At 42.2% G+C, this 14635-nt stretch overlaps 1 protein-coding gene across 2 annotated transcripts in view; it reads left to right on the top strand.

Moving 5' to 3' along the window:
* Positions 1 to 14635, top strand: part of SLK (STE20 like kinase) — a 66140-nt gene that overhangs the window by 28176 nt on the left and 23329 nt on the right. For both annotated transcript variants that reach the window (XM_006273662.4, XM_006273661.4), the window contains exons 2-6: positions 1008 to 1172; positions 9677 to 9725; positions 10600 to 10749; positions 12744 to 12816; positions 13041 to 13235. In XM_006273662.4, coding sequence (XP_006273724.1) covers positions 1008 to 1172; positions 9677 to 9725; positions 10600 to 10749; positions 12744 to 12816; positions 13041 to 13235 — 632 coding nt within the window. The remainder of the gene's footprint in view (positions 1 to 1007; positions 1173 to 9676; positions 9726 to 10599; positions 10750 to 12743; positions 12817 to 13040; positions 13236 to 14635) is intronic.

The raw sequence follows: 14635 nt of genomic DNA, 5'->3' as shown, positions 1-14635 counted from the left end.
GTGACTTGTTCACTTTCGTACCCCCCCCCACAACTCCTCACGGCAGGGGGGAAAAAAAAAATTAGTCCAGTGCAGTGCTTTGCTTAGACTATTTCTGGTTCCATGCCTAGCACATACAAAGTTAGCTTGGGTCATCTCTGTACTGCGCGGTCTTTTACCATTTAGATATTCTAATTTTTTTTCCAGGGGCTGTAGGCTGTTACTTTCTTACGTACTTATAGGGGCCCCTCTACACATGGAGGTAAAGGAATAATGGGATCCAATGCATGATCCACACAGTCACACCTCCTGCTATGCCCCATGTGCATGGCAGGAGGTATGATTGTGGGATTGCACGTTAGATCCCATCATGCCTTATTGCCCTGCACCAGCAAGAAGCAAGCTCCCACAGTTACGAGCCCCCTCAGTTGAGGGGCTCCCAGCAGCAGGAGTGCCCCAAACACCTATGTGTGGGGCACACGATTCCCAGCTCCAGGCATTCCAGCCCTGTGGGGCTTCATGCACCCCTGGGGCAGCCACACCCTCTTCGCTGTCAGGACCCAGCTGGATCCTGGCATCCAGTGTCTGCAGCTGCAGGCTTGGGTCCCTGCAGCATAGGGACCCAGAGTCAGCAGATACTGGGGCTAAGGGTGTCTTCATTCAAAGGAATCCCAGCCCCAGCTGGGCATGGTGCACACCTGCCGCTGGGAGAGGGCTCCCAGCCACTAGGGAAACCCTGTTATACATGCAAATTAAAGCGTAATAGCAACCAGCTATAGAGTTAGTACACATTTTCCAGGTCTAACTGTATAGCTGATTGGAGCTTTTTATTGTGTGATAGGTACTTTGCAGGTGTAGTTGGTCTCAAGGTAATTGCGCAAGAAACCAGTTAATTGCATGATACCTGTAACATGGAGAATGGCCAAGCAAATGTAGAATCTAAGGAGGTGAAATAATTAATATTTGTCTGTTTGCCTGTCCTGAATATCTTAAAAATGAAGACATTCCTGTCCGATTTTGTTTTGCAGGCTCAGAATAAAGAAACCAAAGTCTTGGCTGCTGCAAAGGTGATTGATACTAAATCAGAAGAAGAACTTGAAGATTACATGGTTGAAATTGATATTCTAGCATCCTGTGATCATCCAAATATTGTCAAGCTTCTTGATGCTTTCTATTATGAAAATAATCTTTGGGTAAGTATTTTCTTATGTTTAATTTATGTGAAAATATTGAAAAAAAATACTGAAATTATTTTTTTCTAATTTAGTAAAAGATTCTCGTTATTCAAATCAGATCTCTCGTTTATTCCTAAACATCAGATAATTATTTAGTGGAGTTGGAGTGTTGTCAGTGCAGACTGTACTTGAAAGCCTGTCTAACATCTATCCCAACTATACATTTGGTCCAGTAAAAGATATCACCAAAAATCCATGTCTTTTGCCTGTACTTCAGTATTCTTCCAATTATCTTGCACTGAATAATTATTTGTAAAGCTGTATAAATACTGTATAACAAAATTACTTTATCTCAGGATCTCCGAGATGATATTCATTTAAAAAACTGCACGTGGGGACTGTACAAGGAAGACAGTTTTCAGCCTAAGAAGTTTGCAATTTAATTACAAAGAACTAGTCACAAAACAAAAATTACCCAGTAGCAGGGGCAACATTGGGGGGTAGCTTGCCCCTCCTGTCCCCTGCCCCAGCATCATCGCTGCTGCCCGCCCCACACAGCTAAGTTTGCCCGCTCAAAGTCTAGCCCCCCACCCGGGAAGAGGCTGGTGCCCTGCCTGCCCAGTAGATATCCTGGGAGATTTAAAGATATATTTTACCTTTGAACATAACTCTTTAAACAACAGGAACAACAGTATGAATCAAAGCCTGAATGATAAGTGAACCAGGAGCTCCAGCCAGTTTTCTGTCCACCTTACAGTCCATTCATCCAGCCCATACTTACTTAACTTGCCTGCAAGACTGCTGTGGCAGACCGTATCAAAAGCCTTGCTAAAAATCAAGGTACAGCACATGCCTGCATCCACAGAGTCAGTCACCTTGTCATAGAAGACAATCGGGTTGGTCAGGCATGACTTGCCCCTGGTGAATCCATGCTGACTGTTCCTAATCACTTCTCCAAGTGCTTAGAAATGATTTCCTTGAGGATCTGCTCCACAATTTTTCCAGGGACTGAGGTAAGGCTGACCAGTCTGTAGTTCCTGGACCCTCCTTTTTCCCCCCCTTCTTAAATATGGGCACTATATTTGCCCTTCTCCAATCATCTGGGACCTCTGACTGCCATGAGTTTTCAAAGATGATGGCTTGTGGCTCTGCGGTCTCATCAGCCAACTCCCTCAGCACCCTCAGGTGTATTCCATCTGGCCTCATTGACTTGTATATGTCCAGGTTTTCTAAATAGTCCAACCTGTTTTTGTGCGACTGTTGACTGCTCACCTCCTCCCCAAACTGTGCTGCCCGGTACAGTAGCCTGGGAGCTGACCTTGCCTGTGAAGATTGAGGCAAACGAGGCATTGAGTTCTTCAGTCTTTTCTGCATCCTCTGTCACAAGGTTGCCTCCCCCATTCAGTAAGGGACCCACACTTTTCCTGATCTCCTCTTGATACTAACGTACTCGTAGAAACCCTTCTCATTTCCCTTCACATCCCTTGCGATGGACATTGTTAATAACATCTAATATATGTGCTGACACACTGTAGGATTACTAAAGAGTCATTTACTCTAGATTTTATTCCATGGTAAAGTTACTCTGTCTTAAGTACCGGACATATGGCCAGCCTGCTCAAGCTTGCTGTTGGCACTGTGTTATTATGGGACTGGCCACTAGGTGGCAGGGGCACCAGTTTGTTTTAAAACAACCAGCTCAGCCAAAAACCCGTTACGGGAGCAGACAAATTATAAATAGGAATCTTACTAATCTCTTTATTACAGTTATTGCATATTTTGAAGGGGTGACTTACCCTGGATTTGAGTATATTACTACATAATAGGGTTGTACATTAGGGCTGTGTGAACCTTAGCTGGCTGTTTCATTTCAACGCCTTTTTTTTTTTTTTTTTTTTACTCATTTCAAGTTTTAAACAGCGAAATTGAAATGAAACAAAGGGCTTTGAAACAGCCTCAAAATGAAATGAGGCCAGTCAAAATGTTTGGAAATGTTTCAGACTTCGAAGCAGCCGGGCAGGGGAGAGCCAGGGCTACACTCCCCGCCGGGCTGAGCCACATGGGACTGTGGAGCCGCTTGGAGCACAGCCCTGGCTCTCCCTGCCTCCTGCCACTGGACTGCGCTCCGATCAGCTTCACCAGCCCCCTGCAGCTCAGCCTGGTGGCGGAAGGTGGACAGAGCTGGTGCTGCACTCCAACTCCTGCCACCGGGCTTAGTTGCATGGGGCTGCGAGCTGCTGGGAACAGCTTGGTGGCGGGAGGCACCTCCCCCCACCAGACTGAGTTCTCTAGGGCTGCAAGCCTCTGGGAACTGAACCTGGTGGGGGGAGGCACCTCCTACTGCCAGGCTTAGTTCTCAGCACTGAGCCCAGTGGTGGGAACTGAGTCCGGCAGCAAGAGGTGCCTCCCCCAGCTGGGCTAAGTTTCCCAGCTCTGCACACGGCTGGGAACTGAGCCTGGTGGCAGGAGGCACTTCCCCCAGCTGGGCTCTGTTCCCCAGCACTGGGTCTCGGGCATCAGGAGCAACATCCTGTGAACCAGCAGGCAGAACCAGGAGGGCTGCAGTGGCCCTGCTGGACTCCTCCCAGGGGTGTGGGCCCCCAATCTGCCTGCCAGATCTCAGGACGGTGCTCCTGCTCCCCAGCTTCTACATGTCAGCAGCTTGAGGTGCAGTTTCCCAGAAACCCCTGGACTTATCTCCTTGAAATTTGGCAGGCTTCATGCCCTCAGAAGGGGCTAGCATCCCTGCAAGGTTCATCAGAATCAGGCAAGAAATGACAAAGTTATAGACTATTTCATGCTTCCCCATAATAACTAATGGGCAAAACGTCTAAACAGCAAAGCCATTTTGACAGTGGAATAGAACAGTGCTGTCAAAACAAAACGAAACTCGAAACTAAACACGGTTCTGTCGAAACGGAAGTCAAAGCAGAACGCTGCTGTTTTGCGCTGCCTTACGTACATCACGTGTCCACTTCACTTGTACTATATCACGAAGTCAGTTTACACATAATAAGTCTATCCTGTGCCCAACCTCTTAATGCCTCAGTCTTTGAAGTGTTTGTCCACAATATTTCTGTGGGATATTACTGCTTATATTTCTGTAGTATCTATTCAAGGATCAGGACTCATTTGTGTTAGCACTTGACGAAGATGGAAGACAAAGAAGACCCTGTCCCCAAGGAATTTATCATTTAAGTGTAAGATTAGAGATGCATGCATACAGACGGACAGGACAGGACAAAGAAACAATGAGACCGTGTCTTCATACATGACAGACAGTGATTCCCAGAATGCCAAAGGCAGATTAGGACAGTGATGGTATCTCTATTTAGCAGATGGGGCAATTGAGGATCAGGGAGACTAACAAATGTGTCAAGACAACAAAGTGTATCTGTGGAAATGACTTGAACTCCAGTCCTATGCTGGTGTCCTGATCGCTAGAGCATCATCCCAGTGGTAAAAATTACCAAAGGGCAACAAGACCTTACTAACCAATGAAATACCTATTGTAGAATAAAGAACCTTACATATGTTAAGATCTACATCCTACCATGTAAGAGCAAGTACTCCAGATAGCCTTAGGAACAGAAAAATTCGCAAGTATGTCATAGTTATTAGCAATGGTCATAAGCTGATGGAGAATGGGTTTAGGTTAGAGTTCAGAAGGCAATATTTTACAGTTAGGGTGGCCAAAATCTGGAACCAACTTGTCAGGGAAGTGGTCCTCTCCCCTACCTTGGGCAAATTGAAGAGGTTGGATGATCACCTGTCTGGGGTCTCGTGAACCCAGCATTCATTCCTGCCTGTGGCAGGGGGTCAGGCTAGATCATCTGTTCAGGTCCCTCCTGACCCTAGCTAGTATGAAACTATTAAAGACACTGATTTGCAGTAAAGAGTATGAACATTGGTATTACCATTGTGGCCATATTGTAACCCATGCAGTCAATATGTGCCTTCTAAAGTTCCCCTGAAGTTTTATTTGTCTGCTCTGATCTTAATTATTTTCTGTCAATGGCTGGTTTTTTTCTGTGTACCAAACTACAGAGATGGTGGTAGTGAATATGTTGGTTCTTTATGATTATATGTATGAATATTATTTTAAAATAATATACATACTAGTCAAAGTATTCGAAGTTTAAAGGCCCCATGTAAGCCTTATTTGATTATGAATTCATGTAATACTGAAAGTGTGCTAAAGGCTTTGCAAATAAGCTAGGCAAGTTCCCAGCACTGAGGATTTCACAGTCTAAATATGAGTCATTATTGGCATACAGCATAAAATATTTAGTGAATAGGTTGTATTTTGTTGGAGTGCTTTGCAGATCTGCTGTAGATGTTGGTATACAGAAGAGTGTTACTAATTGTGGAGAATTCCAATCTGGATTAGAAGAAAAAAAAAAAGTCTAACATTTGTGAAGTACCATGGTAGGTGATGGAGCCACAGGCAGTCATACTTTCTTCAGGCCAGTGAGAAGTTCTGCATCCCCCAGTGACCCTGCTCCAGATATTCTTCATTAGGTGAAGATGGGGTTGCTTATGTGGTTCAAGAAGGTGCAACACTGAGGCATGCTGCACTGCCTCCGTGTGCGCTAGCTCCTGAACCACAAGTAGTACCATTAGCGTGGCACTGCATACAGGTCAATAAGCCCTGCTCCTCTAGGAGTGTGCAGTGCCGTACTAGCACTGCCATCCTGCTTCAGGTTTGGGACATCTTACCGTGGTGCTGTCTTGTACCATATAATTTGTACCGTAAGGTAGCTTGTGCCTGCTGCTGCTTGCTTGTGACTGTTGCTCTGTAGTTGGGTGGTGAAAGGAAAGGTGCTAGGTTTTACTGCTCGGTTAACTGCTCATGGGTAGGAAAATCTTGCAGTTCTATTTAGTTGCAGCTTTTAAGAACTTGCAATACAATTTCTGCAGAAAGAAAAGTAGTTGGGAAAACTAGAGAAGGTACTCAGCATTGCTTCTTATGTTAAGGGGAGAGGACATTCCTTTCCTTTTTCTCAAATAGAGGAGGTGTAGTTGGAATAATGCCATTGTAGTGGTTTCCCTTAGCTGATCACTTGTGCCAGTAAAGCAAAGAGCAGGGGCTGTTGCGAGTATCTCGGGTGAAGAGTAAAATAATGTTTTAAGGGCTTGTGTAGCCAAAATGAGACCCGACTCCCTGTAGCTACAGCACAACTGTGGAACTAGTCTGGATTTATCCCATCTGATCCCCTAAGCAGAGCAGAGGCAACATCAGGAGCTGGAGCCTGAAGTAGCACTGCGGGAGCCAGTTTTAAGATCTCTAGCCATTTCAGGATGTTGGCGTGCAGAAGGTGGCATTATTTGGTGGTGATATACATGTTCCTGCTTTGATCAATACCAAATCCATCCCCAGTCCAGTAGTAGAACAGAGCAGAGGTCAGTGGTTCTCAACCTTTTTTGTACCAGGACCCATTTGTAAACATCGATGGCCAGTCCTGACCCAGTAAATAGTTTAAGTCGAAAACAGCTGCCAGCCCCTCGATCCCAACTCACAGACACCCCCCTCCCCACTGATAGAGATCTACACAAACACACAAAGCCAAGGACATGAATCTGAAATGTCTAACAATGAGATAAACTGCTACACAAGTGGAAGACTTATTTAAGTAGGGAAACCAAATAAAAGAACCAAGAATTAGAACATTTTTTTTTTTGTGCATCACAAAGTGAGGTTATACATCAGGTTCTCTTGGAGCATTTGCACCACTTGAAGTTTAGATTCCAAAAATATCAAAATGATTAAATAGCAAAAGCTGTTTGTATGGCTCAACCATTGTCATAATGAATTTGTATTGAATAATTTCTAAAAAGGAAAATAATCTTTCTAGGACCAATTTGCGTTGTCAGCTTTCAGTACTCAAAAACCAAATTTTCTCTCTTATATTTGGTAGGCACACACTGTGATGTATTCCTTCTCCAAGCCATAACTTGGTTTAAAAAAAAAAAAAAAAAAAGAGTTTTATTTTTTTCTCTTGCCCTTAAATATTATTTTAGAACACTGGCCTTTGCTGTTTTATAATACAAAAAGACAAAAAATGTAATGTTTGTCTGTACTGATTATGGGTTAACAACAACCCGTTTAACTTAAATTTCTAGAACAAGCCAGGCAACAACCAGGAAAGCATAAAAATTGCTTTCTGGCTTCTGTCAGGTTTAGAAACTCTTTCTTTGCCAGGACATTTATCAAAATATGAGGTGTTAAACTACAACTTTAGAAAATACATGTATTTTCATAGTATTTTCTTATATTAAATTTTCCAGCCCTATAACAACTTCTCCCTTTCTCCATTTAAGTCGAACTTGTACAAATCTGTACTGGCTATTCAGCCACGCGTAAAATTGGGTGATGGTGTGGCAGGTTTAGCAGGGTCTGTTTTGAGTAATTTGACTGCTTTAAGCCTGCCATAAGGAACACTTCATGCTCTGAAGTAGCACATTATATGCATCGTAAATTAAGCCTTTCCTTTTTCCTGTGTTAATTGTATTCTGTATCACCTTTATCTGCCTTTTTGCTGTTGTTACAAGTCCACCTGGTTTGTCTCCCAAGTTCACTAGGATTTTTTTTGTGCAACAGTGGAATTGAGACCAGTGTTGGATTCCTCCACTATAATTCGTTATTCCAAGGAAAATACCTTACTGATTTTTTGGCAAGGAAGAATGATGGAAAAATAAGTTGGAGGGGTTTTTTTTGGTTGGGGGGGGGGGGGGTTATATTTAAAAGTGATTGACCCTTTATTTTAGGATTTCTTGCTTCCCTCCTCCTCTCCTCCCATTTAAGTACCATAGTTTTTCTGCTTCACCTGAAAAAAACTAGAAGGCAGGTGTTTATGCTGATAGCAAATTATTTGGCTCTAGTACTAATAATTCATTCAGCAGGGAAACTGCAGTCCAGGAGTACAATACAGTTTTGAGAGTTGAATGTTCAGTAATTATGCAAATAACACCCAGAACCAGATTCCAGTTGACCCTAATCTTTCTAATGTGGAATTTTTATACTTGAATTAACATTTTTTGTCTAAGGGTCTCTAAGAAGTGTGAGAACAATTTACTTAAAACCTCACCGAATTTTTTTATTAGGTAGTGTGTAACAGGTTTTGACTCCTAGCCCCAGTCCTTGCCCCTCCTGAGCTAGGGGCTCCCTAGCTCTATCAGTCTCTGGCTTTGACCCCCAGTCTTTGCTTCTCTCTTTGGGCCCCGGCCCTGCTCCTGGGCCACTAGAAACTCCTGGGCTCCCTTAGTCCTGCCAGTCTCCAGCTGTGGCCCTTCTCAGCCTTTGGCTCATCTCAGGGCCCTAGCCCCTGGGCCAGGGAGACCTTTGGACTCCCTGACCTTGCTGACATGCCCCATCCTGGGCTATAAATCTCTGAGCTCTCTGGCCCCTCTCTCCCTTGTGGGCCAGCTGGGACCTCCTTGCCTCCCCCTTATCCCTTGCACAAACCAGCAGAGTTACTTACCCCCACTCAGATGTTAACCCAGAAGCCCTGCTGCCCAAGAACTCCTCTCCCCATGACACTCACACCTAGACTCCCTGACCAGCTCAGGCCCTGGGTTTATATGCTACAAGCCCCACCCCTTTCTGGTCAGGTGACTCTAATTGGCTCCTGCCACACCTGCAGACTGTTTCTCAAGCAGCCTCTTCCCCTCTTAAAGTGACAGGTGTGCAGTAGTGCAACTGCCATTTTACAGAGGTTAGTAAAGCAATGTATTATGGTAACATAAAGCAGAGGTGCCAGACTCCTCAGGCCCCATGGGCTGAGTGCAGGTTGCCGGGCTGGTCTGTGGGCCAGGCCAGGACTGACACCCTGTGCAGCACCTGCAGTGCCAAGTCCAGCCCTCGTGCCACATGCACTGGCACCAGGGATTGCTCTGCATGTGTCATGTGGAGTCGGCATGGGGCACATGCTTCTGGGGTGTGTGGGCTGGACTCAGTGCTGCTTGCAGTGCCCCAGACCTGGGTCCACCTGTATACCACAAGCAGTGTGTATTCAGTGCTGGCACCGCATGCACAGCGAGCCCTGGGGTTGACACTTGGTGCGTGAAGGCTGGACTGGCTGCGTGCACTGCATGCAGCACTGGGGTGTAGATGCTAGGGCACGCACTGCATGCAGCACCCTGCCAGCCCAGCCCTTTGCACTGGTTCCAGCAGGGCCCAATCCGGACTGGCCCCGAAGCCAGCATGCAGGGCCTGTGTGGCAGGGCACTGCATGCAGCAAACTCCCTGGACTGACCTCCTGTTCTTTGTGCAGGGCTTGTGGCACTCGGTCCAGCCCATGTGCCACATGCAGCACACAGAACTGGGATTGGTGTGTGGGACTGGTGTAGTGGCCTGCATGGATCAGCCAGATCTGGCCCCCAAACCACAAGTTTGACACCCCTGATATAAGGGAACATAGGGCCCAGGGCCCTTGCTGTTAGATGCTGTGTCCTGATTTCTAAACTCTCCAATTCAGTAGAGTAACTATTTTTAATACATGCATCTTTTTATTTGCACACAGATCCTGATTGAATTTTGTGCAGGTGGAGCAGTAGATGCTGTAATGTTGGGTAAATATATGTTTTTGTTTCAAATAGAAAACTTAAAAAGTTGAAATAAGAATAATTAAATATTTGAAGGCTTTTGCTTTCAAAATTCTATATATGCTGTTCTGAAATGTAAGTATCTTTACAGTTTATGAAGGGCTATCCTGAAGAATAGTCAATACTGTAGTTTTAAAATATTTGCTAATATTGCAATTTTGTACACAACTACCACACTGTAGTACATAGTAATTTACTTTCTAACTTCTGAAGTATCCCATGATTCTGAAAACGTTGAGTTGTTTATATTAATAACTGGGGACTTGATCTTGAAAATGCTTACATGAATATCAGCAACTTTAATTAAGGGTAGTCATGCCAGATTATCCAGGAGCCAGCTGTTTGTGTGTAAAAGTATTTTCAGAGTCTGGTCTTTTTATTATCTTCCTCTAAATTACATTTTAATTAATAATTTATATTTCACTGACCCAAAAGTCTGATATATATAGTGCTTAAATGCAGGTATATTTAACCATTGCAAGTATGAGATCTTTGTATTTAATGAGATCTCTATATAGAACAAAAAATCAAATTTAATACACACACACACACACACACACACATATATATAGTTCATATACACATTGATGTTCCCAGATTCCCAGGATGAAATTCTGGCTTCATTGAAGTCAGTTGGAACCCTACCAAGATCTTTACTGGGGACAAACTTTCTTTCCAGCTGTTTACTTCTGAAATTAAATAAATTAAGCAAACTTAGTTTCATTATACTTCTGTCATTTTTGTTATGATTTATAATGAGCCATCTGGAACTTTATGTAAATAGCAAGGCATAAAATTGCAAATGATATTTGTTTATTTCTGCATGCTTTTGTCTTTTTAGAGCTTGAGAGACCATTAACAGAGCCACAGATCAAAGTAGTTTGCAAGCAGACTTTGGAGGCATTAAACTACTTGCATGAAAATAAGATAATTCACAGAGATCTAAAAGCTGGCAATATTCTTTTTACACTGGATGGAGATATTAAACTGGGTGAGTATCTTTATTTAGAAATAAACAGTATTTTTCTGTTAGCTGTCGTCAAGCATTTTTGCCTAAATTGTAGTTTGGTGCTCTTTAGTATTTCTTTACCTGGTTATAAATTTTAGAAAGCTTAGTAGTTCAATAGATATTTTGGATGTTAACAAAATTACTCATGAGTAAAACTAGAGTTGTCTTAATCATATTTAACAAAACTTCCCATAGATTTCAAAGGGAGCAAGAACAAATACTGTATCGTTATTTCTACTGAATTTTCTTGAATTTAGTCAGAAGCTGCTTTCACTCCCCAGCTCTGCCACACTCATTTCCCAGTTGTGTTATATAACTTGGGGTAAGACACTTATACACAAATCCTTAAAAAGGCATTTTGGTGTTTAACTCACTCCCATTGATTTCAGTTGGAATTACCTTGATACCCTTGTGGACCTTGGTATTAGGCAGTTATCCAGTAGATTACTTAAACACATCTTTAATTGTGAGCACATCCTCAACTTTGAAGCCAGTTCAGAAGTTAGAATGACCCTATAACGTCATGGCTTTGCCCGTGCCTCTGCTGCCGATCTGGAAAGAACGCAAGTAACCCTTCCTGTTTTCTATTAAGCTTGAAAATTTAGAGCAGGGACTGTTTCTTAGGGCCCCTCTCAACATGCAGGTAAAGTAATGGGATCTAATGCATGATCCGCACAATCACGCCTCCTATCATGCCACACGTGTATGGCAGAAGGTGTGATTGTGAGATTGTGCATTAGATCCCACCAGCCCTTATTGCCAGTGCAAAAGGAGCCTGCAATTACGGTCCCAGGCTCCCCCCGCACTGGCTTCCATGGCTGTGAGCCCCACAGCTGACACAGCTGACAGCAGGGACAATGCTGGGAATGCTGCTACCTCTGCTGGCCTTGTCTGCTGCAGGGCTGGAAACGGTGGCTGGGAGCCCCTCAGTTAACAGGGTTCCTAGCCACAGAGGAGCACCTGGCCACACGTTCAATTAATGGCATCATAAGAAGAAGCAACAACTTTGCTATCCATTTTTGGGGGAATAACTAATGTAGCTTATGGTTTGTTTTATCATGCCATTAAGTGGCTGAATGTGTAGCTGGGTAACAACTTAGGGTATGATTAACTGGTAAATTACATCTTAAGTGTAATGTGTAAGTGGGGCCTTACAGTGTTAGGTTAAGGACCAAGCAGATTGGAGCTTGATCTTATTTCGGGCCTCTAGGTACTGCTTCAATATTCATCCAAACAAACAAGCAGTGATTTTCTTAGGACCAGTGTGGAGGCCTGAGAAAACATCTCTGCCTATTTTCCTTGTTTCACATATCCAGTTTACCAGCTTGTACCTGAGCCCTTTGAGTTTCCCCAGATCCTGAAATTGGTTTACAGTACTGCAGAGATAACTGAGACACCATTTCACAGAGAAATCTCATCATGGAAGATCCCCTTTGTGTGTATATACAGTGTATACATCCTGGCTATATAAAGTTATGAGTAACTAAAGAGATTAAATTCACTTTTAGATCCATTTGGGAAAAAAAATCTAACCCCTATCTGGTTGCTTGTAGTAATTTCAGTCTTGAAAATGTTTATTTAAAAAAAAAAATATGTATACCAGGCAAACACTATAAAATAACCTTTCTGACTTAGTAAGTCTGTAAGGGAGTCAAGTTTTGTCTAGTATCTGCAGTCCTATAGCAGCTCAGCTTTTGTATCGGAAAAGACAGATGTCTTGATTCTGCGCTTTTCTCTGCAGAGCAAAATTAAGCTTCTCAAGTGTTGAGCCTATAAAGTCACTTTGTACAGATTAAAGTAGACAACATATGGCTATTTTGTTTCTTTGTTCCAGGCACTAGACTTTAATTAAGAACTGTTACATCTGCTACTGTAGAACAAAAAGTATCCTCAAAATAGATGTGATATCCTATTTTATACATAAGGAAGACTTGATAGGCTAGTTGATGAATAATATGTTTACTCTTTGCTTCAAGCGGATTTTGGAGTCTCAGCTAAAAACACAAGGACAATACAAAGAAGAGATTCTTTTATTGGCACACCGTATTGGTAAGTGTACTGTTTTGCTAACATTTTAGCATGAACTAATATTGTCATAGCACTTTTGATTAAATATATGGTTTTGCTAAGATATAATTAAAAATATAGGAAGTAAGAGTGTGGCATGTACTTTTTTTAAGATGCAAAAGTTTCATTAAGTCAATTTTTCAGTATGCTTTTTGCTGCAAATGATAATACTTCATTTTTTAATTGTATATCACTCTTCTTTTCAGGATGGCTCCTGAAGTGGTAATGTGCGAGACATCTAAAGACAGGCCTTACGACTATAAGGCTGATGTTTGGTCCCTGGGCATCACTTTGATAGAAATGGCTCAAATAGAACCACCTCATCATGAGTTAAACCCAATGCGAGTGCTGCTGAAAATTGCAAAATCTGACCCACCTGCACTGGCACAGCCTTCAAAATGGTTAGTCTAGTAGCCATGATTATTTTCATCCAGTTTTTTAAAAATTTGCCCCCAGTTCTGCTAAAATGTGTATTGTATTGTTCTGAATATTAAGTCGACACTGCAAGTAAGTCAGCCCCACATTTTCAGGTTCACTTTAAGGAAAACAGCCTTTTCCCTGAATATAAATCAGTAACTCGAGACCTTGAACTACTGTTAGTTTTACTAAGTCCCACAGGAAAATCAGGCGACTAATTAAATGACCCAAAGGGTGAAATCCACTAAGAATACCAAAATAAAAACTGCATTGAAAAACAAATTCTGACTTGTTATTTTTATTGCATGCCTCAAAACACTTCAAGTGCCAAAGTTAAGACTGTAGGGGGGCTGATTATAGGTCAAGTGTGATTTTTATGGTACTTTTGGAGGAAATAAAGGATAGACTTGTAATCAGAACAATACATGCGCTTAATATGCATGCAACTAGTCATACTGAACTCTGGGACTACCTATATGTACATGGTTAAGCACATGTATATGTCCTTGTAATATTGGGGCTCCTGACTTTCTGTTATTGTAATTGTTACTGTATTGTTATTGTAAAGGCTTTCTTTTTAAAAAAAGGTTCAGTATTTTAGGAATGTCATACAATGAAATTGGACAATGTAGCTTATGCTTTTTAAGCATAAAAATAAGATTTTATAAAAAAAGGGTAGATACATGCTAAACTAACTTTTTCAAAAGTAATAAAACATGAGAAAGGTGATCTGTAAAATAAAAATAGTTCATAAAAGGAAAAGGAAAAATGCTATTTTAAGGATGTTATAGAGAGAAAACATGAAGGGTAAAAAAATGAAAGCTACTCATCACTCTTCACTCAGTCATTACAAGAAATGTAAGTTATGGCATAGTATCGTTAGTGAATTTGCATTTCAGATGTATTACAAATAAAGAGCGAGGAAAAGAGAACTTTCTGTAAATGAAACTTCTTAAAAATGGTCTCTCAGGCACTAGAGAAGGCAAGAAAACAAGAAAAATTAAGATTACATTTGAAAAAGCAAAGCAATGGTTAAGTAGCCAGCCATGTCATTTTACACAAAATAATGTAGCAGGCAGTTGATAATTTTAAGACAATTTTAAGTTTTAAACATTTATTCTATGTATTCACTATCAGAAAGACAGTTCCTCCACCTCATGGCCTTATTAAACTTTCTGGACCCAGTTCATCCCACTGTGTCTCCATTGACAAAGTGGAATTATAGCAATTGAAGATGATATGCTGTACCACCAAGCTAATCCATATAGGGTTTGCTGCTTTCTACCTTCTCTTGCCATCCAGCTGTCTTCTGAAGGCAGAGGAGGGGAGCCATTAGAGTGCAGGCATGAATGAGAAGTTGAAAAGAATGTTTCACTCTGTAGTT

This window comes from Alligator mississippiensis, chromosome 6 (assembly GCF_030867095.1).
Source record: "Alligator mississippiensis isolate rAllMis1 chromosome 6, rAllMis1, whole genome shotgun sequence".
Classification (NCBI taxonomy): domain Eukaryota; kingdom Metazoa; phylum Chordata; order Crocodylia; family Alligatoridae; genus Alligator; species Alligator mississippiensis.
Note: the sequence above shows the minus strand (reverse complement) of the source record. Positions and strands in the feature narration are given on the sequence as shown.